Consider the following 25,722-nt stretch of genomic DNA (forward strand, 5'->3'; position numbering starts at 1 on the left):
GATAACTGCAGCAGAACTATATATACCCCTTTTTCAAATAAAAATATTGAAAAGAACAGCAGATCTTATTTCTGTATTTACTGCAGAATTAATAGCAATACTTCTAGCGCTTCAATGGATAAAATAAATAAAGTCCAATAAAGTCAGTAGGTCTATGCTCAGATTCCCTGTCAGCACTAAACAGTTTGTTAAGTGGAACATCTTTAGCACGACAAGACATCATTTATGAAGCAATGAGCAGTCTCTTCAGAATAAGAGATTATGGTATTTTGGTAAACTTCCTGTGGATTCTCACATGCGTCTGAAAGGAAACGAGGAGGCTAATCATCTGGCTGAATCACTCACAAATAGACATTGAAGTTGCATTAAGTAAATCAGAAATAAAAGCGTTGATAGCGAATGAAATAAAGTAATTATGGCTGAAGGAATGGGACGAAGGAAGAAAAGGTAGGCTTTTTCGATGCATGCATTTACATTTACATTAAGGCATTTGGCTTTTATCCAAAGCGATTTACAATGCATTATCCTATACATTTATACATATGTGCAATCCCCTGGGATCCAAAACACAACCTTGTGTTGATAACGCCATGCTCTTACCACTGAGATACAGGAAAGATAGCGGCAAGAAAGAAAAGATTGGTTCAGAGAGGAAATAATGTTTTAATCACAATAAAATTTCTGTTTATATAGAATAGGAAAACATGAAAATGGAAATTGTGGATTATAAGAAACAGTAGAGCATGTGCATTTAAAATGTGAAGCTATGAAAGAGCAAGGTTTCATTTTAGTCAAGCCTTAACATGTGTGTAAATAAATGAAGTGTTACTCGATATGCTGTTGGGAGATTATTTAAAAGAAACAGGTTGGATCATCATTAAGATTTAGAATATATATATATATACATTTACACTCTTTGTTCGTGAACAGCAGACGCTGCACACACACTCCATACCAGTAGGTGGCGGGAACGCCATTAAACCCTCAAAGATGAAGAATAAGACGCCTTCTTCTGACGCGAGTCTCCAGTGCGCTAGATGGCGCTCTTTTGCGCGTGCACATGTTTGAAAGCTCGTGAGTGTTGAATTCAGCGTCCATGTGCGATCAATCATGAAGAACCGCGCTGGATGTAATATCGATCAAAAACTCAAGCACAGAGTCCAGCAGGTAAATAACCTTACACGTGTTTAATCCAATGTATGGAACTATCAGCTGTAGTCATGTTATATAAGCTATACATGTCCTCAATGATCGTTGAATGTAAGTGTTTATTTTGTTATGATATGTGTGTTTATTACACTGGAACATGATCATATTATTACTGTGAACACTGCGAGCTTCCGCTGGTCTTCAGTCATACACACACACACACACTCTTGCAATGCGAATTCACACACTGAAACTTTTCATTTGTCATTTTATTCAGTTATAATGACATTATAGTTATATAATGGGTATGAAATCATGTGACACAGATATGAACTGTCACTCTGTCCTCTTTCCTAACAAAAAAAGCGCTAATTGTTCCACTGGCCTGCATTGACTTGATGGTTATTTTGACATGAAATATTAATTTTCACCACTTTAAATTGAATTAAATTAGCAGCTAGATAACAACCTCTCTTCTCTCTAAATTGAATGATTTTATAACATTGTCATAAACATAAACTGTAAATAGCAGGGCTGCACGATTATGAAAACAAATCGTCAATTAATGATTGTGAGTATTATTTTCCTTTAACTTATTTTATATAGAAGCTTTGAAGTGTTTTATAACCTTTTGTCATTCTTTAACCATCCAAAAGTAAATATAATGTAAAATAATAACTAGCTCCAGGAGTTTTGTTTGTAAAACACTTAAAGGGATAAATCGTGTCATCATTAACTCCTCCCTCAGATTGTTGACACAAATGTCTTTGATCTTCTAAACACAAAGGAAGATATTTGTAAGAATGTCAGTAACCGAGAAGCTCTCGTCCCTCATTGACTTCTGGAGTATTTCTTTTAAAAACAATGGCAGTAAATGGGGAAGAGATTTGTTTGGCGACAAATATCTTGCTTTGTGTTTAGAAGATTAAAGACATTTATACAGGTTTGGAACGATGTGAGGGGAGGAAATGATGACCGATCTTTATTAAAAGCCTCCGTTCCATCACTGTTCTTGATGCCGTACAGAAATGAAGGCAAATGGACCGCTGATACTGAGGCTTTTGGCGATTATGTTATTGTAAGCATGATTAGTTTTTTGATGATTTGTGCAGCCCCAGTAAATACTGTGGATTAAATCTTCTGAAGCATTCTTGTTAAATGGCCTAAACACACAGTAGGAGTTCAGTGTTTGACAAATCAGTTGTTTCAAGCTACGATGAATTGCCTTTAAGAAGAACATGTTCAAAACTGCTGTTAGGACACTGCAAAAGATAGAAGATAACACGGAAAACACCTCACGCTGGATAGGATTAGTTTACTTTATGTCAGTTGTGTTAGTGGAACCCTTTTAAACCTGTTTTTTTAAAACCGTTCATCCTGCGGTTTTTCAGGTAAATATTCATTGCGCAATAAATCACATTCAGTGGGCAAATAAAGCAAAAATTGGTGTTTGTGGCTGCCAAAAAAAAGAAATTTTTGTGTCAGGATGCTTCATAAGAGACATTTCTGCCTTCCTCACCATTAGAGAAACACAACATGGAGACAAAAACTGAGATAATGGAAACATTTTATTGCAAATGACAGCACCTTGTTATTACATTTTGCACAAAGAAAATCCAGGCCTGTTTTAAAATGAGCTTTGGCTATTAAACAAGCCTTCTTGCTCCTCAAAGTGGGCTTATTATTATAGTCTTGAAGACATCGGGATGAAATGAGTGCAGCTTGTTTGGATGACGTTTTCTGATCTCTCTTGCAGTATCTGAAAGAACACAATGACCCATATGTGGATCTGTCATCCATGGCCTTTGACCTTCAACAGCAGTTCAGGTAAGATGAGTTTGACCTTTTGCAGAAACACCAACAGAAGTGCTTGAGATTGATGTGTGTCTGTGATCTGAGCAGGATAGAGTATGGCAGGAGGAACCGGACGGCTTTCAGGATTCAAGTGGAGAAAGGTTGGTTTTACTCACTGTTTTTTGCTGTTTGTGTAGAGGCGATGTTTTTAAAACCTGTTCTTTAATGTAGTGCATGCAGCGATACCCAGCAGGTCTGACATCTCTGTCCTGGAAAACAAACATTTGGTGAAAAGAGCAAGACTTAGCCGAGAGGATGGGTAAGACACTTCTTCCATAGAGAGACAGAGAACCACGTATCATAATCTGATCCATCTTCAGATGTTGTTTACTAGCGATTGTTTTGTTTTACTACGGCTCTCAACTTGCTTTTGCGTACAGTGGTGTGAAGAGAATTGGAAGTGGTGGAAAATATGGATAAATCAAGTCAATCTGAACAACATTGAACTGAACCCACTAGCAGAAAAGAGCCGTTTCCACCTACAAATATGTCCGCGACACCCAGCATGCAACACAGCGTGACGTCAGCGTCACATTCTGTATTGGGGGAAGCTGTCTCCTTGTTATTTCTGTCTTGTAACAAAAACAGAACAATGTTTAAAAACTGCTAGTTGACAAGGTGTACAGTAAAACCCAGACATTTTCATAAGCTGTTGACCCCCAAAAATCAAATGTTTAATATATTGTCCTTTTTTAACTAAAACTATGGTGGAACAAGCTGTTGGAAAGCTATATTAGCACTCACCAGAGATGTTCACAAGTCTTTCAGCTAGAGTACGAGTCAAGTCTGAAGTCTTTCATGCCTTATTGAAAAAAGTCTCATACTTAAAAATCATATGAAGTTTGGTAACCCAGGGACGCTACTAAGATTCTAGCTGAACGTGTCTGCCTTTCACAGGTCTACATGTGAAGAAATATGAAAACATGATGTTAACTGTTAACAGAATAATAAAAGTTCAGAGGGTTTAGACATTGAGTAAAGGTCTCCTGAATAGTGACTACTGGAAAGCAGAATTGCACTTCAAAAATATCCAATGTCTTTCTTCTATCTAACTCACTAAGAAAAAGCCACATTCACATTCTACGAAAATATTGATTAAAACATTTTTATATCCTAAGTACCCTTGCCGTCACATTACAGTATAATAGCTTGCTATACGTGACTAACCTTTGTGTATGCATTCTTAGATGCCTAATAAAGTTTGACGTTGTCGTTCTGGTTTCTTAAATTATCTTCCCACATTCTTTGCATTGGGCCGATCTTCCCGAAGCTCCTGATTCTGACACATTAATAAAACCGAACGTGAGAACATATGGTTTACACGGAATACGCAGTGAAACGTTCATAATGCAATTCTATGATAAATGTTATATTTAACGCTATACACATTCTTTCCCTATGATATCAGTAAGTCAAGGATAAAATACTGTATTCAATATTCACAAGTCATTTCACGTCAAGTCTGAAGTCTTTTAAAATGCAGCTTGAGTGCGACTCAAGTCTGAGTCACTAACTCTGAGTGCCCATCTCTGGCACTCACAAACATAACTTTCTGCTTTATCCACATTAGTTGCGTACTGTCAAAATGCTACCGCTCCGAGCTTAGCTTACAAGCATACAATATAAACAATTAAAATAGTTAAAAAAGGATCTTTGACTTACCAGTGATGAAATGTTTTCTGCACAAGTAACGTGAGACACTGAGTGTGTAAGGATCCGGCATTGACCTATTCTTCCTGCTGATGCTTCACGTCTTATTGCACTGTATCCACGTCTCCTTAAAGTCTGGCTTTTAGAGTTCCCAGCTTATAAAAACGTAGTTCTGTGTCTTTCAGCCCGTTTACTGTACACCGTGTCAGAAATGACAAAAGAAAGGCCACAAAGAGGCTTGCATTGTTTTCCCCTCCGGTGTGGGTGTGACAATAACATTACAGACCATTACTGTTCCAGTTTCCTTATTATTGAAATGTATTCTCTGGTATTCTACCTGGTCTGTGATGAAATTGTGTTTTAGGGATGACAGTCACTTCACAGAAGATACCACCGACAGTGAGGAGGATATTTGCGAAAACGAAGTATTTCATCTTTCTCTTCCTGTTTGGTTACATAGTCAAGATGCATAGCAGTATGTTTTCAATGATCCCCTTTGTCTTTGACTCTTTCAACAGCAGACGAATCACATGAACAGCTCACTGGTGTCGCTCTATCAGAAAGGGAATCCAGCGAGCGGCTCGACCCCGCTCAAGAGTAACAGCGGTGGCTGGTTCATTGATAAGTCTGGAATCAGCGAGCCGGAGAACATCTTCATAGATCTGCGTGAGGAGGACTCCACCGGCACTGAGGTAAATATCAGCAGGTTCAACGGGTTATCGCCTTTTATGCTTACGTTTGGATGTCATCGCAATGTGGTGTGTTTACAGAAACCAATCGAAAAGAGATCAAAGAAAAGAGTGAAGAAGCCCAAACATGGGGAAATCCGTGAGGAAAACGCGGAAATGAACGCTGCCATACAGGCGAAAAAGAGTAAGTGAGGAGGTTCCACCAATGGGACTAAATGAATAGCATATAAGAAAAAAACACTCTCTACAGCACGCACTTGTTATCATGCCTCCATGTTTCATTACACCTGAACGGCTATCGTCTTTGTGAGAATTCAATTAGTCAGACATACTGAAATAAACGTGTCGACTTCATTGCAGGCAAAAAGAAGTTCACTGAACTTCAGTACTCCACGGTGAAGTTTGAGGATTTCGGTGGCAGCGAGCACACTTTAGCGGTACGAAGATAAACTACACATTTATTCCTTTATTCTGTCCACATATGAATGTGTCATTCTGCTTTTTTAGGAGGTGTGTAAACTGCTCATTCACATGAGACACCCAGAGGTGTACCAGCAGCTTGGAATCGTACCTCCGCGTGGATTCCTCCTACACGGTCCGCCTGGATGTGGGAAGACGCTGTTAGCTCAGGCTGTGGCTGGGGTGAGTTGAGTTGAGCCACGTGAATAACATTACTTATACATACGTACACTACCGGCAAAAAGGGTTCTGAACATTTCAAACAAAATCATGTATGCTTACATTTTCATAACAAAACTAATCTATTTACTATCAAATGTTTTTGAAATGGATGACTTTGCCTGAATAATGAAGAAAGAGTATCCAATAAAAGCGCAGAATAAAGGTTATTGTTTTAAAAGCATCTCGGGGTAAATCCACAAGAAGCTGCTTGATAAAATGACAAGAACACAAATTCTAATCATAACATTGCCTTTTTCTTATTTAAAAATGTGTAGAAAATATAAAGACATAGGTGAGTAAGTGTCCAAAAGCTTTTGACCGGTAGTGTATCATCTGTACACGGAGGATACTGATGAGCATGTGTGGCCGTAGGAAACGGGTCTGCCGTTGCTGAAGGTCTCTGCACCAGAGCTGGTGTCTGGAGTCTCTGGAGAATCAGAACAGAAAATGCGGGAGCTGTTTGAGCAGGCCATAGTGAGAAATACGCCACTTATTAAATGCATCCGATTATTCATTTTGTTATTTAAGATGGACGTCTCTGTGTGGCTCATGTGTGCTGTGTTGTTGTTCCACCAGAGCAGCGCTCCCTGTATCCTCTTCATGGATGAGATCGATGCCATCACTCCCAAAAGAGAGATGGCCTCAAAAGATATGGAGAGACGGATCGTTGCGCAGTTACTCACCTGCATGGATGGTGTGTGTTAATGGTTACATCAGTCACATCATCTTCATTACTTAGACTGTGTGTCGTTCATCATTATTGTATTTGTTTCAGACCTGAATTCATTACAGGAGCCCGCTCAGGTGTTGGTTATTGGAGCCACCAACCGTCCGGACTCTTTGGATCCAGCCCTGCGCAGAGCAGGCAGATTTGATCGAGAGATCTGTCTGGGGATTCCCGATGAGAACGCACGACTCATGTATGTTTTTTACCAGCTCATTATCTGATGTATAACAGGGTTGCATCAGGGTCTTAAAAAGTCTTCAATTACTAAATCCTAATTTTAAGCCTTGAAAAGTAGTGTGTTTTCACGCAGGCATCAAATTTAGGCTCTAGCCCGGCCGTTGTCTGACAGCTTATCAGAATTCTCAGCCCGAGTTTTTTATTGTACCTCCGCATCACACAGGTTGTTGCTGCCCTTAAAATAGTTTGTTTGTGGTTCAGCACAGATTTAAATGAATGATGTGAACGAGACTGTTAAAACTGTTGCAGCCATTAAAAAGTTTACTTTTGTTTGTAATGGTTCATTATAATTAGTTTCTTTAGAAAAAAGTCTAAGTATATATTGACACACTTTTTTTGTCTGTTTATTTGAGATTTTTGTTGTTGTTGCACAGACCTATTGGCTTGCACTGCGGGAGAAAATGCCTTCTGTTAATTGCTCATAAAGCATAATAAAACACAAACTTAAAATGATGCTTTACCTACTGTTTAATTGAAAACACTCGCATCATAACAATGAATGCATGCTCTAGTCTGGATAGTAAAGTGGGGGAGTTGAGCATGGCACCGTGAAAAATGCCCGATGCCCATCTCACGTTTTAACAAACTGTCCTGAAGCCCAGTCCTATTTGTCAGGCTCAGGCTGGAATCGACACGACATCTGTTTGTGGCGGCCAGCGTTGATATTGTGGTGGTCCGCAACAATCACCGACATTTATTCCCATCCAGAGTTGCATAGATTTTTCGCCAAGATCTTATATTGATGATGGGAGGGTCGGACCTGCTGCGTAAAGTCTTCTCCAGCACATCCCAAAGATTCTCAACAGGGTTCAGGTGTGGACTGTGTGGTGGCCTAACCATGTGTGAAAATGATGTCTCGGGCTCCCTGAACCACTCTTTCACAAATGAACCCGATGAATCCTGGCAATGTTATACTTGGAACATTTACCTTGAGTTTGTGCTTTATCTCAGGATTCTGAAGACGCTGTGTAGAAAAATCCAGCTGTCAGAGGATTTTGACTTCAGGCAGTTGGCGCGTCTCACGCCAGGTTACGTGGGTGCTGATTTAATGGCTCTGTGCCGAGAGGCGGCCATGTTGGCAGTCAACAGAATCCTGCTGGAGCAGAACGCCTGCAACATCGAGCATTCAGCACAGGTACATTCACCACACCTCTACACAAATACATCGCTGTAGCCTTCAGTCTACTTCTTTACATTAGTTTCACATTTTTTATAATATTTCTCTTTAGTTATTATTGTGTAATGAGCGTAAACAATGTCTGCAAAATTACTGACGTCATGAACCTTGAGAATTTGAATAATCTCCGCCTCCTTAAACATGCACAATGGGGTGAGGCCATGTTGAGCTGCTTTAGAGAAGACGACGAGCCGCTGCTGCACGCTTACTTTTCCTTTTATCACAGTCTGTCTTTACTGCTGTTAGCTCTGATGATAAACATTAAGTAGCTACACACTTCATACAAGATAAACAATACCGTAGTGTACTATCATATTTGCAATAGCGAATTGTAGTATTTTAGCAAATTGTAAGGGTTAAAAACACTGTAGTATTAGGAAATTTTCTGCTGTTTACTATAGTAAGTGCTATAGTAAACTACAATACTTGTATGTGGACAAAAATATTAACTTTACACCTCTAGCGCCAGTGCTATGTGCACAAAAAGTAAACATACATTCAATAGAGAATTTCCCATGGTAAACAGGGGTTTTCTGCGTTCAAAAATGGTCATCAACACTTAAATATACCGACCAACATACACGCAAAGAAACATTTTATTTGTCCTGTTATGTTGTTGTTTAGTTTTAAACCCCTTTCAAGTTTTATATTGGGTATGAAATTATCTCTCACAGATATTCCCTGTCATTCTCACTCTCCTTTCATTTGCCAGACCTGATCATTATTTTGATATAATCATAACATTTTTCTGACATTTAATGTGCTTCTTTTTAAGCCACTCGTTGGTTGTTTTGGGTCTTTGTCATGTTAAAGGTACATCCACGACCCATCTTCAGTGATCTAGTTAAGGGGAGGAGGTTCTTGCCCAATATGTTACGGTACATGGACCCGTCCCACAGCTCCTCAATGAGGTGAAGTCATCCTGTACCCTAGCAGAGAAAAAGCCCAGAAGCATAATGTTTCCAATACTGAGCTTCTCTGTAGAGATGCTGTTCTTCATAGTCAGCATTTCTCTCCCTCCAAAAACAGGAGTAAATTTTGGTCTCACAGCACTTTCTCCAAAGCCTTTTCTGAATCATTTGATGTTCATTGTCAAACTTCAGACGAGCCATGCGAGACTTCTTGAGCAGGAGGACCTTGTGGGTGCTTCAGGATTTCAGTCTATTCTGGCATAGCGTGTTCACGCGCCTCTTCGTTCTGTGTATGAATGTGACGAAATGACTGATAGACGAAAGACACCAAATAAGGATCTCTGGGAAAGACGACCCGACAGGGCAAAATACAAACCATTATTACAAGCCTTCCGTGGTGAATCCAGCAAGAGGACTGACACAGTTTTAAACACCGTTCTTTCATGTACTTGCTCAATAATTGGTTTTGGCTAATTTTTACTCAAAATAACTTTAAGACTGCTACATTAAATAACCGTTCTTATTTTTACCACATAAAATGTAATTAAAGGTCCAGTGTGTAAATGATCTATTGATGTAAATGCAATATTATATACTCCGGGATCGGTGCTTGGACCGCTGCTTTTTTCCATCTACATGACATCCTTAGGACCCATCATACAGGCACACAGCTTCTCGTATCACTGTTATGCTGATGACACCCAGATCTACATCTTGTTTCACCCAGACGATACCACTGTAGCAGCTCGCAAAACAGCCTGCATAGATGACATCTCAGCTTGGATGAAAGAGCATCACCTCCAGCTGAACCCGGCCAAGACAGAACTACTTGTGTTTCCAGCACACCCCACGGTCCAACACGATCTCAACATCTAGCTTGGCAATTCCACTATCACTCCCTCTGAATCAGCCAGGAACCTCTGAGTCATTTTCGATGAACAGCTGTCCTTAAAATGATCACATTGCAAAGACAACGTGATCATGCCGATATGCCTTATTTAACATTTGCGAGGTTAGACCCTATCTCACTGACCATGCATTACAACTCCTTGTCCAGGCCCTGGTCATTTCAAGGTTGGACTACTGCAATGTTCTCCTTGCTAGTCGTCCTGCAAAGGCTATCAAACCACTTCAGCTGGTTCAAAACGCAGCAGCACGCCTCGTCTTCCAACAGACCAAAAGAGCTCATGTGACACCCCTTTTCATCTCTCTCCACTGGCTACCGGTTGAAGCCCGGATCAGATTCAAGTCACTGATGTTTGCATACAGGACTATCACTGGATCTGCGCCGGGATACTTCGTCTGGCTTTTGTTGAAACTAGTAACTTTGTATTAGCACTTATTGTATTATTGCTCTTGTATGACATATCGCTTATTGCTCCCTGAACTCTCTGTGAGTCGCTTTGGATGAAAGCGTCTGCTAAATGACTAAATGTAAATATACATATGTAGAAAGAGCTTATACAGTGAAGCCTTATGTTTTTATTACTTTAGAATGAGATATTTCTGTCTACATACACCACAGGTCTCATTAAATAATTTGCCATGTTCTGTCAGCCGTCGTAGTGTTTCTAAAGGGATGGCGAGGGTGGAGTGAGCGGTTGGTTGGTTGGTTGGTTGCAATTCGAATGTTGCCGCTAGATATGACTGACCGGACCTTTAAATCAGCAGGTAACTAACAGCAACTTGTGACTTGTTGTGGTTTCAGAACTGGTTTCTGTTTATAGTAGTAATTTACTACACAATGTCATATAATTAGTTTTAGACTTAATTTGTCTTGTCAGAGAATAGGAAACCAGTTTTTAAGAGCGGTTCAACCAGCATTAATTCATTGCTTTTGATTAATACGCAGGAGAGAGACCGGTCAGAGACTAGCATGTTCAACTTCATTTGGCACTGCGCAAACCAATCAACTTTCTGCGAGTGTGTTTTTGAAAGCATATGGAACAGTCTGTTGCCACAGTACTTCACGCTATATGCAGATCGGTCTGCGCAACACAGAATGAAAATGTTTGCTCTTTCCAGCAGTCATCACAAGCGAGTCATATATCACTTCTAAATCCCATTCAATGATCAAATAAATCTTTTTTAAATTATTAATTTAGGAACAACCCTGGTAATAGATCAGACTTTGTAAAATAACTTGATTTCAGGATTGTCTCTAGATGCTATGGGTTTTCCTGTATCTCAGTGTTAAGAGCATTGCATTAACAACTCAAGGTTGTGTGCAGATACCTATGTGTAAATCTATAGGGTAATGCTATGTACGTCGCTTTGGGTAAAATTAGCGTCTGCCAAATGCATTAATGTAAATGTATGTACCAAATTGTGTTCAGAACGGAGATCTTTTTTTTTCAAAATGGCGGATAACATTTTTATGATGGAAAATGACATCATAAGGTGTTTCGCCTTGACCCAAGGATTGCTTTTTTTGGACAGTTGAGAAGTTATAAGCAAAATTGTATGTGTAACTTTGAACTGGTGGTGGCGCTAGAGGTTTTGCGTCAGCCTCCAAATTTGCCATGGTAACCCGAGACAAAAAATGCTGCTAAATTTCATAACTTTCCTATGTAGGGTTCTATGGGCTACAGATAAATTAGGGGCCTTCATACAGTCTAATGGTGGCACTGTCTCAAATGCATTCAGTATTGATGCTAAATAAATGAGGATTTTGTCGGTATAATTCAGTGTATTTCTTTAGCAGGAGAGCGAGCTGGAGCAGCTGTTATCTTTGTTAAAGAACACAGAGTCTCTGACTGAAGAGCAGCTAGCTAGACTTCGTGTCCTCATGTCAGACTTCAGGGCGGCATTAACAACAGTCCAGCCTTCTGCCAAACGTGAAGGCTTTGCCACTGTACCAGGCGTCACCTGGGATGATGTGGGAGCTCTGCTGGACATCCGCGAGGAGCTCAATATGGCCATCATGGTAAAACCTCAGCTTCTGAAATATCACTGTACAGTTGTTCTGTCACAGGTGATGGATAAGATCGTGTTTGACTCTTCTGTTGGATTCTTCCCAGGCCCCCATCCATAATCCTGAACATTTCCGAGCTCTGGGTCTCAACACCCCCGCTGGAGTTCTGCTCGCTGGGCCTCCAGGATGTGGCAAGACGCTGTTAGCAAAAGTAGGTTTGTGTTTTAAAGAGAATTCTCTCTTTAGATCCGAGTGATCTACAACGATGTTTAGCTTCATTCTGTTATTGTGGCATTTCTAGCTTTATTTCTGTGTTGACATCTGAAAGGATCTTTGTCTCTTTACAGGCTGTGGCCAATGAGTCTGGTTTAAACTTCATCTCGGTCAAGGGTCCAGAACTGTTAAATATGGTAAGTTTCTCCACATGAACCACCAAACCAATGTGAGGCCATGAAAGCAGAGTTTGTACACGGCATCAACGTCTTAATTCATGTGTACATGTGAAAGATTCAAACACGTCGTGTGCCCATGATGGCGAGCACCCTGTCCTTTCAGCTGAACTGCAGAAGGTCGATGATGCTGTTTGTGTATTTGTTGTAGTATGTGGGTGAGAGCGAGAGGGCTGTTCGTCAGGTCTTCCAGAGGGCTCGTAACTCTGCTCCATGTGTCATCTTTTTCGATGAGATCGATGCGCTTTGCCCTCGCCGCTCACAACACGAGGTGAGGGATGTGTTTAAATATCAAATGCAGTAATACTGTAACGCTGCGGGGAGATTTTGACATCTTTCTGTCAGTCTGGGGCCAGCGTTCGAGTGGTGAATCAACTGCTCACAGAGATGGACGGTCTGGAGAATCGCCAGCAGGTTTTCATCCTGGCCGCCACTAACAGACCAGGTGAGGAAAGAGTTTTCTTAATGTTTTGCCTCGGTTGTGTGTCTCTAAAGGACTTTCTTGGTGTCTTTAGATATAATTGACCCTGCTGTGCTCAGACCTGGACGCTTGGACAAAACTCTTTATGTGGGTTTACCACCCGCTGCAGACAGACATGCCATTTTAGTCACTATTACAAAGGTAACCGTCAAACCTTTTAGCAATGGTGTTATAGCAGGTGTCATTTGTTTAATATAAACTCTGATTCTTTTGTGTTAGGGTGGCACTAAACCCTGTCTGGACTCAGATGTCGATCTAGAGGAAATTGCTCATAACGCGCGATGTGACAGCTTCACGTAAGAATGCTTTATTGACAACAGTTGTGGTGTGTGTGATTTAAAAGAACTTGTTGATCTCACGAGGTTGAATTGTGTGTTTTAGAGGAGCAGATCTGTCGGCTTTGGTACGAGAAGCATGTGTTAATGCTCTAAGAGTTCATTTATCCTCTCAAACAGACACAGGTAAGCATGTGTTACCCATTACAATCAGAGCAACATTACAGCTGCAAAGTGCATTCAAGAAAACCATGTTTTGTTTGTTACAGCCTCACCTGTTAGGGTCAGCAAAGTTCACTTTGAAGACGCTTTCAAGAAGGTGCGACCATCAGTATCTAAGAAGGTCAGTGACAAGAAGAGAATCAGAACGTAGTAATCCTTCACCTTTAATGTCCACATACAAATAACCATAATCATGATTTCAGTCTAAATCTGTAGTTGAATTGTTTCCTCATAAGATATTTTCCGGTCAGTGATTTTAATGCCCATCTGAATCCAGAATGTGTTTTTGAAAAACTAAAATCCTAGCCAGTTTTGTTGACAAAGGCCAAGAGTATGTGGCAATTTAATTGCAGTCTATATTCACATCTGTGAGGTGTATCTGATACAGGTGATCTGTAAAAAATATGCTTGGTAAATCCGTTTTGAACCCTTAACATAGGGGTCAGCAACCTGTGTCTGTTCTGCCCCCTGCTGCGGCTCCCTGCAGTCTTTATAAGGCTCTCTTTAGGTCTGGTATTAAGATGAGTTTCGGTCGATCGGGTCACAAGTAGAAGAAAGACGCACATAACTGTTTACACCTGCTGCTGTAATCCGTCTATTTTGACCACTTGTGTCCTGATTTCTTCAAGAAATGTTTGAAAAAGCAAACACACATTTACCCAACCATACACCCTTGCTGGGTAAATGTATTTGCTTTTTCACATATTTCATTTGATTAGATGAAATAAGTGCATGCGATGTACATATGAGCACGACCGGAGATGAGCAGCGGTTTTATTTCTGCTTTGACAGACGTGAGACACGCCGAACACTGTATGCGTGTGTTAGAACTGGAAGGATGAGAAAACATTGTGCTTTGTATGTTTTTCGACTTCAAACTAAGTGTTTAGGTCATTAGCAGCATAGTTTAAATCCTGTCTGGCTAGCATGAGGTTGTATGTGGAGACTAGACGGTCTCTTGAGGCTGTTCATCAAACGCTGCAAAAACAAACGTTCACAGAAATAAGCTGAAGTCTAACTAAAGCAGCGCATGCAACCCTGCAACGCTACTCTTTTGTCTTGAAGGTTGCCGACCCACCTTAACAGCACCATACAGTTAGTTTTAAATTGAATAAATAAATATTTGTGCAAATAACAACATAAACTCCAGACCTGCCAACCTTGGAAAAGTGTCATGAGTACCATCAGAGTGTGACTGTTAACAGGCTTAACAAACAGATTCATGACGTCATTACGTTGTATTTTGTGTTGGCACTTGAAATCCATTTATTTGCGCTCTTCTGTATGTTACTGCTTATTGCCCATTAAAGCAGTTCACACGTTTCTATTTCTGATTTGTTGTCAGTCTTGGTTTTAACCACAAGAAGAATCACCATGCATATACCATATACTGTAAAGAGTGGTGATTTTCATATTTACAGATGAACTGTAAGAAGTGCAGCACACATTAGCGCAGTGTTTTTCAGACATGCTTTTTTTGGCGTTAAATACAGCCGCACATACCAGTACAATGACCAGCACAAAACCTACAGTCGCAATAACTATTTCACTGCGTGTGTTTAGTAAATACCCACAGTAGGTCTTTTACGCCCAGAGGCATTTGCGCTGCTGTAAGTAAATCTAAGCCTTTGTACTCTTTCCAAACATTTTTTACTTGCTGCATTTACTTCATTGCAGCATCGTTTAGAATATAAACAAATCCGATTGCAAGTGAGCTTTTTCCCATGACCAATGGACCACAACTCTACTTAAAAGTCATGTAATCATACTAAGAACCCCCAAAACACCCAAATATAGTATTGATGCTTGCTTGCAAATGTATTGTTTGGGGTCATGAGACGTGTAATAACCCTGAACATGTATACCTGGAGCTGCGTGGATTACTTTTATGACTGATATATGCGCTCTTTGCTGTGGGTCACTGGGTCTCTATTCACTTGCATTACAAAGCCTGATCTTGGTGCTCTTATCGCATACACATGTTTGCACCAGAGGTCTTGTTAACCAAAGATTCTCCATCATTGACAGATTTTTTTACCAGTTACTTCAAAATCTGAAGGACCTCCGTCATTTTGACAGATTACAGTGAGGGCAATTTGTAATTCCCCTTTACGTCACGTCAAGTTGGTAGCATCCAATAATTTCCTTTCATCAGACATGATTGATTGAAGTACGCATGTTTCCCATTTATTACTCATAAACGCCTTGACATGGCCTTGTTTCGCCATAGTTTCAAAACCACCTGAAAATCTTTTGACACTTTTCATAACAACACAGCGATAACGTTGTTTGAGGTGTTGTTTCTGAATCTGATTCTGCAATGCATGTATCTGTCACGTGATCAGACCCCCGGGGTCGCGTCCTCACATACACACAGGCGCACACAGACATTCATCAAATTAGTAAATGAACTTTTGCACACTCAACAGTTGATAAGGAACGGGCCAAAGCTTAGACATGGACCTGGTGGCCAAGATGCTATGTTGCAAACAGGGAATCTCAAACAATGTTGCCATGGTGATGTAGCAAGTTTATGGCCAAAAAGGAAGCAGGAGGTGTCTCGTATCTACAGCATACATGAGTGATTTGGATCAAACATGTGGATTGTTTTCTGAGAGCCACCTTGTAGCAATGGTGCGTTGGTGCTTGGGCAGTCATTGCTGCTTGCAGCTATAGTATCTCACAGAAGTGAGTACACCCATCACATTTTAGTAAACTTTTTATTAAATCTTTTCATGTGACGACACTCAAGATATGACACTACTTTAATGCTGTGTGCAGCGAATGGTCTGAGCACTGACAGGCAGAGCCCCCACCCCTTCAACCTGTGCATGGATGCTGGCAGCACTCATACGTCTATTTCCCAAAGACAAACTCTAGATATGACGCCGAGCATGTGTCCTCAACTTCTTTGGTAGCTCAGTTTCAGGGTCTTGGCAATCTTCTTACAGCCCATGCCATCTTTATGTAGAGCAACAATTCTTTATTTCAGATCCTCAGAGATCTCTTTGCCATGAGGTGCCATGTTGAACATCCCCTGACCAGTATGAGAGAGTGAGAGCGATTACACCATATTAAACACACCTGCTCCCCATTCACACCTGAGACCTTGTTACACTGATGAATCACATGACACCGGGAGGGGAAATGGCTTGTACTCACTTTTGTTCCCAGCGGTTTAGACATTAATGGCTGTGTGTTGAGGGAACAGCAAACTTACACAGTTACACAAGCTGTACACTCACTACTTTACACTGGAGTAAAGTGTCATTTCTTCAGTGTTGTCACATGAAAAGATATTTACAAACATGTGAGGGGTGTACTTACATTATATATAATCTGACTCACCTGGTCATGGTGAAGTGATGAAGGGAAGCTGTTAGCTCCAGACAGGAGAAGCATCAATGATAGAAGTGAAATGTGCAGAAAGTCTATAAGTACATTACTTGAGATTGTTTAGTGACCCTGTCAGCAACGGCTTTGAGGAGATATTATTAATGAATCCAGACCCTCCAGATAACCTGAAGAGATTTCGTCTGCTTACACTATTCTGTTGAATAATTCTTTCTAAATAAATATTGCATTTACCACTACACTGGTTTCCAGGGATTATAGTCCATAATACAGTCAAAACGCTCATATAATGAACTCTGTGTTGTGTTCAGTGTCAGTGCTTAACGGTTTGTTAAGTATCCATGTATGAAGCGAGTCATTATAACTAAAAATGAGAACCTTATAAAACACGTTTTATTACACTTGAATTTCCGTCCCTATGGATGGGACCGTTCTTTAAACCTGAAGATGAAGAGCCTGTACATAAATTGTGTATTTTTTCTTTGCAGGACCAGTTAATGTATGAAAAACTGAAAGAGTCCCTCACAAGATGATGACTGCTGATAAAACATCATATCCACTGTAGATATCGTTTTATTTTGACATCTTGATCTGTGCGGAGCATCATTGATAACATTGTGCTGTTTTTCTGCATTGCCCTGCACCGTGAGTTAGGATTTAAACTGGATTGGTAGTATATGCAATAAAACATCTGTAAGACTTCTGCACAAGAGATGATTGCTGGTTACTGTTATATAAACACATGACTTATAACACACTCGTGCTTTTAGAACTAAATGTTTTTACAGCCCATTCTCAGCAACTAGTTATTCAGTCATGAGTGATCTTAAATGATTCTGCAGTTAACACTGGTTGGTAAAGCAAGTGAACATTATTCAAATCAGTCTGTTTTATGACCATTTTCTGTTTGGACATTTTTGCTTTTGTTAAATTAGCACGATGCATCCTGATAAGAAATAAATGATAATGCAGAAATATTCCGCATAATGGGACCCATCCTGCCAACTACACCAGAAACTAGAAGCCTCTGCTATGAACACTAAATGGAAAAACGTATTCTCACTGCCCGTGAATATTTGGTGTGAACAAAAAGAATAGATTCTTATGAAGCCATCCACGTTCCACATTACATTAGACCTGACGAAGAAATGGGCCGACTAATTCCATTTGACATCACAAGCCACTGCTGTTACACAAACGGGCCATACGGTGATGCTGAAGCATGGAAAACCATCACAAACAATAAACACACAGAAGAGTCAGGACACAGACTCCGACCAGGGTTATATTACTATCAGGCCTAAATACTTATCTTTATTATTTGTTTCTTTTTCTTGATTATTGATTTAGAAGATTTGTCACATGTTTTGGTGTTGGTGTTGACCATATTTTCATATGCATCACAATGTAATGTTTTTATTTATTAATATTCATAAGGACTCTTGTTTGAATTCTTCCATGCGCTGCAGTATAAACCACAATAAATAGATGTTCAGTATATAAAATTCTAGTTTTTATTTTTTTACTGCGTACAATGGAACTTTTCTGATGAAATCCAGATCAGTTTCTCAAGTGCCAATGTTAAATGATGGCATTTGTAATAACTTAAGATCTACACATGTTTTCCTCAGTGTTCATTTAAATAAATCAAGTAAACTGCACTAAACTTTTGTGATAATGCGGCTCTGCAGACCAATTTTATTTATGTCCTCACCAATGTCAAAATCTAAATTTGGCCCTTACACCCCATCAAGAACCCTGCGTTCAGCTAACCAGCGGCGTCTTGTAATGTCTTCTCATAAGGGCATTAAATCCCTTTCCAGCTCATTCTCCTTCACAACTCTTCTTCTTCTTCTTAACTCGGTCCGGTCAACCACATCTCTCACAACCTTCAAAAAACGACTTAAAACTCATCTCTTCTGTGAATACTGGACAGATAAATGAGAAAGAAAAGTACACCGACCCTCTCTCTCTTCTCTCAGCAGGTAGTGGTCAAGCTTTTGTTGAAACTAGTATCTTTGTATTAGCACCTATTGTATTATTGCTCTTTTATGACATATCGCTTATTGCTCCCTGAGCTCTCCGTAAGTCACTTTGGATAAAAGCATCTGCTAAATGTGTGTCGTTCATATGCAGGCGAGTGTCAGTGGCCATGAATAATATAAATACTAACAATGCCAATGCATAACAAAAGACACCACTTTTCTTGTTAAGTCACACAGGCACATATATGCAGAGCTGAGTAGTAACACATCATTTACATTTATGCATTTAGCAGAGGCTTTTATCCAAAGCGACTTGCATTGCTTTATAACCTCTACATTTGTTTCTAAGTATGTGTAATCCTCTGGAATCAAACCCACGACCTTGGCATTGTTAACACCTGCTCTTACCACTGAGCTACAGGAAATCTTATACATTGATTATATGTAATGTGTATTACCAAATCAGACTCCAACAATCAATCAAGTACTTGTAAACTAGCATCTACATACTCGTTATCAGATTACAGTTACTTATTATGCATTACATGATTTTAAACTTCCCGAGTATCTGGGGTCTGATTCACAAAACATTCTTAAGAAGAATCTAAAGCTCTCGTAAATATCATTTTCAAATGAATGTAGCCTCACGCTTCAGAGCTCCAGACTTTGACTGAATATTCTAGGAGCACAAGCAGTAAATGTAGGGGCACATCTTAAATCAGCCTGCCATGCAATTATTGATTATTTTCCTCAAAAAGCTGTATTACTGACCAATACTTTGACTTAACTCACAGAAATTACAATGTGGAGTATTCATTTCAGAGGGATAATACATTACTTAATAGCAGGGACAGATGGAATCTAACATTTGTACAGAAATGGTAATAAGTGTAAATGTGCTAGAATAGTTTGTATTGTATATCACTGCAGGTGACGGTGGTTTGGTTCTGCTCATCATTTAAAAAGATGCGGAGCCTTAGGAGAAGCTTTAAAGGGCTCAGTAAAGAGACCGAACCAAACAAGAACTCAATTCATTTCAACCAACAGAAAATGTGCACGTCATTTGTATTAAATATTTTATTGTTTAAAGTGTTAAAGCAAAACAAAAAGGCTCATCTTAATTCGTTCTTCTCATGATTTTATTGTGTATTCCCACTGAGCAAAAGTACGTCGAAAGAGCCAGAATGAACGTCTTATTGACGTCTCTAGAAAGTTCAAATATAGTCGACATTATTTATACTGGCCAAATAAAGAGGCACACAAGTTGGCATTCAATTCAAACTTTATTAATTGTGAAGTCTCATGTGGTTGTGCTTGTGTTGCAAGACATGAAGGGTTGTGGATCTAAATGCAGCCAGACAGAATGAATGAAAACAAGGGGTTTAAATAGACCAGTAGTGCCCAATCCAATGCGTGTTTAATAATCAGTGTGTATTAATGTGTATTCATATGTAAAAGGTAACATTAAAAACAAAAAATAAAAATATATTAATATTTATTATGTGTCTCCCCTCCATTTCTTGTGCATGATGGTCTAAAGTATGTTTTCTTATCTCCTCTGTTGTATCTTTACTCCATTTCATTACTGCAGCTGTAAGATTGGAAAGACAAAAAAAAGAGTTTAACAATAGCATTATAAAATCATTTCTGATGCATCTTGGTTTCCAAATATTTTGTTAATATCTCTATATTTTAGTTTTTATTTACCAGCAATACTCTAAAATTACTAACCTTGAAACAAGAGACGTCAGGAAAAGAATTCTGGAGGCAGTGGCGAAAATCGAATAAATATAAAGAAAGAATATTAATGATTCTTACAATTGTTGACATTACACAATATTACAGTCCAGTCCTTACCAAATGTTGAGAATTATGTTAATATGAATATCTAAGATAAAACCGAGAATGTGCCTGGCAGCTAAAAAATGCAAATGGTCTGTTTGCAGACAGCTAAAGGGGTTAGATTTATTACATATGTGTTTATTGATATATATATTTGTGTGTGTGTGTGTGTGTTCAGAATAACTTTAACTAGAATAATTATTTATTCATCAGAGTTTCCAATTCCATAAGTAGACTGCTTCACACCACAGTCTAGTCTGAGAGTTTTCAAACCCCTTAACAACTTTTCTGTCTCTATTAGTGCATGGAAACAGGAAATTTCTAATCTAGGGCAAGATTAAAAGCTTTAAGATTAAGCAGTTAATGTATGACTACTTGGAAGACAAATAAAATAACTGTATTTTGAAGACTAATAAATCAACTGAATTTTATGACTAGTTCGAAGAGTAATAAAACTGTTTTATTCGAACACGATCAGCCCAAAGGAACTTCACTCCTGCACCGGCACACCCATGGAGAAAGCTGCAAGCCAGGACCGGTGCGATGACTCAACTGCCGCCACCGGTCTTGGAGATCCTGACCAGTAACTGCTTTGTCACCCTCTACGAGACAGAAAGCAACGCTGTGATCATCAGAGACTCAATTGTCCGGAACGTACGTGTTTCCTCCACTAAAGGTAAGGTGCGCACTCATTGTTTTCCTGGCGCTCGTGTTCTTGATGTGTCTGCGCAGGTACCTGCGATCCTGAAGGATGACGCTAACACCGGAGCTGTCGTGCTGCACGAGGGGCTGAATGACGTCAGGATGTGGCAGTTGGAGATCCTGAAGGATGACGCTAACACCGGAGCTGTCGTGCTGCACGAGGGGCTGAATGACGTCAGGATGTGGCAGTTGGAGATCCTGAAGGATGACGCTAACGTGGGAGCTGTCGTGCTGCACGAGGGGCTGAATGACGTCAGGATGTGGTAGTTGGAGATCCTGAAGGATGACGCTAACGTCGGAGCTGTCGTGCTGAACGAGGGGCTGAATGACGTCAGGTTGTGGCAGTTGGAGATCCTGAAGGATGACGCCAACGTCGGAGCTGTCGTGCTGCACGAGGGGCTGAATGACGTCAGGATGTGGCAGTTGGAGATCCTGAAGGATGACGCTAACGTCGGAGCTGTCGTGCTGCACGAGGGGCTGAATGACGTCAGGATGTGGCAGTTGGAGATCCTGAAGGATGACGCTAACGTCGGAGCTGTCGTGCTGCACGAGGGGCTGAATGACGTCAGGATGTGGCAGTTGGAGATCCTGAAGGATGACGCTAACACCGGAGCTGTCGTGCTGCACGAGGGGCTGAATGACGTCAGGATGTGGCAGTTGGAGATCCTGAAGGATGACGCTAACGTCGGAGCTGTCGTGCTGAACGAGGGGCTGAATGACGTCAGGTTGTGGCAGTTGGAGATCCTGAAGGATGACGCCAACGTCGGAGCTGTCGTGCTGCACGAGGGGCTGAATGACGTCAGGATGTGGCAGTTGGAGATCCTGAAGGATGACGCTAACGTCGGAGCTGTCGTGCTGCACGAGGGGCTGAATGACGTCAGGATGTGGCAGTTGGAGATCCTGAAGGATGACGCTAACGTCGGAGCTGTCGTGCTGCACGAGGGGCTGAATGACGTCAGGATGTGGCAGTTGGAGATCCTGAAGGATGACGCTAACGTGGGAGCTGTCGTGCTGCACGAGGGGCTGAATGACGTCAGGATGTGGCAGTTGGAGATCCTGAAGGATGACGCTAACGTCGGAGCTGTCGTGCTGCACGAGGGGCTGAATGACGTCAGGATGTGGCAGTTGGAGATCCTGAAGGATGACGCTAACGTCGGAGCTGTCGTGCTGCACGAGGGGCTGAATGACGTCAGGATGTGGCAGTTGGAGATCCTGAAGGATGACGCTAACGTCGGAGCTGTCGTGCTGCACGAGGGGCTGAATGACGTCAGGATGTGGCAGTTGGAGATCCTGAAGGATGACGCTAACGTCGGAGCTGTCGTGCTGCACGAGGGGCTGAATGACGTCAGGATGTGGCAGTTGGAGATCCTGAAGGATGACGCTAACGTGGGAGCTGTCGTGCTGCACGAGGGGCTGAATGACGTCAGGATGTGGCAGTTGGAGATCCCGAAGGATGACGCTAACGTCGGAGCTGTCGTGCTGCACGAGGGGCTGAATGACGTCATGATGTGGCAGTTGGAGATCCCCAAGGATGACGCTAACGTCAGAGCTGTCGTGCTGCACGAGGGGCTGATGACGTCAGGATGTGGCAGTTGGAGATCCTGAAGGATGACGCTAACGTCGGAGCTGTCGTGCTGCACGAGGGGCTGATGACGTCAGGATGTGGCAGTTGGAGATCCTGAAGAGAGACTTCAGGAGTCTGATTGAGACTGTACGCAACGCATCGCCCACAGCGAAGATCTTCGTATCAGGGCCGCTTCCTACCTACCGACGAGGAAAGAAAAGTTCAGTAGACTATTTTCGCTTTATCAATGGTTGATGTCATGGTGTATTGAACAGAAGCTGCTCTTTGTTAATAATTTTGATCTGTTCTGGGAGTGACCTAGGCTCTTCTGCCCCGAGCACCTGCACCCCAGCAGCATCGGAGCGGATCTCCTGTCTGACAAAATCTCAAAGGAGCTAAGCACCGCTTGACTACGCCTCCCACCGGTAAATCAAAACTAATGCTTACTAATGTAGATAATGCTAACAATGCACTGGCAGTGGCATTTACAGAACTACTACATTCTTTTGGAGTAACACAAATCATCAATGGACCCACTCAATCGATTGAATCATACACGAGACTTGATAATATCTCATGGAGCCGATCTAACCAATAGATATTTTACCTCAAAGTGACGATGTCACCGATCACTATATTGTAACTTGACAAAAGTTTGGGCACCCATTAGGAAAATCACTGCATCAGTTTGTCACTTGCTGAGCTTTTGAAGCCTCGACTTCATTTTAACATATGTTATACCTTATGGAAACAGAAACATCTCCATAGTGAAATCATTTTTATTGGTCCGACAGAAACATTTTTATAATCATAGGCATGTGCATTAATTTGGGCACCCCAAAGAAATAACTCCATTAATATTGAGTAGAGCCTCCTTTTGCTGCAATAACAGCCTGTAGACGCCTCCTATATCCACAGACAAGTCCCTGAAGTCTGGCAGGTGGTATTTTGGCAAATTCCTCCATTCAAATGCCTCCAGTTCAGTCAGGTTTCTTGGCTTCCGTGCGTAGACAGCCTGCTTCAAATCAATCCATACATTTTCAGTGAAGTTAAGGTCGGCGACTGGGATGGCCATTCCAGAACATTGTACTTGTGCTTCTGCATGAATTCCTTGGTGGATTTGGAACAGTGCTTAGGATCATTGTCCTGCTGAAAATCCAACCCCTGCATCAAGAATCTGCTGAAACTGAGAGGAATTCATGTGGCCCTCAACTTAGACAAGGTTTCCAGTACCTGTGCTAGCCATGCAGCCCCATAACATGATGGAGCCTCCACCAAATTTCACGGTGGGCAATAAGTTCTTCTCAGGGAATTGAGTGTGTTTTTTCGGCACACATACCTCCTCTTGTTCTGACCAAATAAATCTATCTTAGTCTCATCTGACCACAGTATTTTAGGTGGTCTGTGGCTTATCTGTGACCATTCTAACCATCCTTGGCCGTTGTTTTTCCTGAATTTTTTTCAGCCTACCACATCTTTCCTTCACAAGGACTGTTCTTGTGGCCTTCCATTTCTGCACTACATTTCTGACTGTGGAGACAGACAGTCCAAACCTTCCAGATAATTTCTTGTACCCTTCTCCTAATTCATAATAATTGATTTTAGTTTTCAGGTCAGTGGAGAGTTGTTTAGAGGCCCCACATGTTGCCACACTCTTAAGAAAGAACCGAGGACAAGCACAGCCTTTTTCATGATTGGTTCCACCTGTCAATTTTGTGCTGTAACCTGTCAGCTATAAATCCCTACAGGTATTTAAATGAATACGATTAAAAGGGTGCCCAAACTTTTCCACATCCCATTTTTTACATTTTATTTTATTATAATAAAACTATACAATGCTAATTTCGGTCTGGAAAACACTCAAATGTCTACCTCTCTGTAGGAAAACAAATCTTGTTGCTGTGATCTTCTCTTATAAAGGTAGAGCAAATTATCATGAAATCTCAGAGGTGCCCAAACTTTTGCATACAACTGTACACTGCAGAAATCAGCCGTTTAATTCGTTTTTGACAGGGTAGAACCATTACTACTAAAGATAGTTTAGCAAAGATCTTGCCAGATCTGACTCCGTTAATAACCATACTAATAAATACAGAATCACTCAATGACATGCCCAGCAAATTGGGCACAACTTACTTTAATGCATTAGAAGCTGTCGCACCTATGGCGCCCATAAAAGAGAAACACGCAAACGGAAACAAACCCAATTAGAGGTCTTTTAAACTGCGTGGAAAGAGACTGCAAACTGTTATAAAAAGGCACTTAAAGCAGCAAAGGCTGAGCACCTTCGTAACCTGATAGAAATGAACAAAAACAATCCAAGGTTTTTATTTAGTACACTTGCTAAATTAACAAATAAACAGACATCACCTGACCTGGTTTTTCCACCGCACCTCGGTAGCAATGAATTCATGACATTTTTTACAGAGAAAATCGAAAACACGAGACAAAATAGTAAAAACTCAACCTCCAAATCTGTCCTAAGAATTAGCACCAACCATCGCTCCAAAACAAAGGCTCCAGTGTTTTTCACCTATAAAACAGGAGGATCTAATTGAATCATCTAAACCTACAACTTGCTTATTAGACCCCATACCAAATAAATTATTAAAAGAGCTACTACCTGTTGTAATTGAGCCCATTTATAACATTATCAACTCATCAATTAATCTAGGCCATGTCCCAGGACCCTTTAAGATGGCCGTCATTAAGCCTCTAATCAAGAAACCTAACTTGGACCCAAACGAACTAGGAAACTATAGACCGATTTCAAATATCCCATACCTGTCTAAAATACTAGAAAAAGTAGTGTGTACTCAGTTATGCTCTTTCTTTCTTAATGACACACATGAGAAATTT

At 40.8% G+C, this 25,722-nt stretch overlaps 1 protein-coding gene across 2 annotated transcripts; it reads left to right on the plus strand.

Moving 5' to 3' along the window:
* Nucleotides 1–1,027: 1,027 nt before the first annotated feature.
* On the plus strand, nucleotides 1,028–18,452 carry nvl (nuclear VCP like). 2 transcript variants are annotated; one of them, XM_079473840.1, is made up of 23 exons: nucleotides 1,028–1,167; nucleotides 2,906–2,976; nucleotides 3,052–3,104; nucleotides 3,175–3,262; nucleotides 5,018–5,078; nucleotides 5,172–5,345; nucleotides 5,424–5,526; nucleotides 5,703–5,779; nucleotides 5,850–5,984; nucleotides 6,396–6,497; nucleotides 6,600–6,717; nucleotides 6,799–6,943; nucleotides 7,939–8,122; nucleotides 11,777–12,001; nucleotides 12,096–12,200; nucleotides 12,337–12,399; nucleotides 12,590–12,709; nucleotides 12,784–12,883; nucleotides 12,954–13,060; nucleotides 13,139–13,215; nucleotides 13,301–13,380; nucleotides 13,464–13,537; nucleotides 17,259–18,452. In XM_079473840.1, exons 1-23 carry the CDS (start codon nucleotides 1,111–1,113, stop codon nucleotides 17,301–17,303), a joined length of 2,364 nt encoding a protein of 787 aa, XP_079329966.1. In that variant the 5' UTR covers nucleotides 1,028–1,110; the 3' UTR covers nucleotides 17,304–18,452. The 2 variants fall into 2 exon arrangements, with proteins under 2 accessions (XP_079329966.1, XP_079329967.1); XM_079473841.1 differs by having other exon boundaries at nucleotides 11,780–12,001.
* The last annotated feature ends 7,270 nt before the right edge of the window (nucleotides 18,453–25,722 follow it).

Source organism: Barbatula barbatula (genome assembly GCF_947034865.1).
Source record: "Barbatula barbatula genome assembly, chromosome: 14".
Lineage (NCBI taxonomy): Eukaryota > Metazoa > Chordata > Actinopteri > Cypriniformes > Nemacheilidae > Barbatula > Barbatula barbatula.

Bases quoted from the DNA above. Each gene is read 5' to 3' on its own strand.
- nvl (XM_079473840.1), top strand. From the start codon at position 1,111: ATGAAGAACCGCGCTGGATGTAATATCGATCAAAAACTCAAGCACAGA. The intron at 12,884-12,953 runs GTGAGGAAAGAG...TGGTGTCTTTAG, and splicing joins GGCCGCCACTAACAGACCAG to ATATAATTGACCCTGCTGTG. The intron at 13,216-13,300 runs GTAAGAATGCTT...TGTGTGTTTTAG, and splicing joins GCGCGATGTGACAGCTTCAC to AGGAGCAGATCTGTCGGCTT.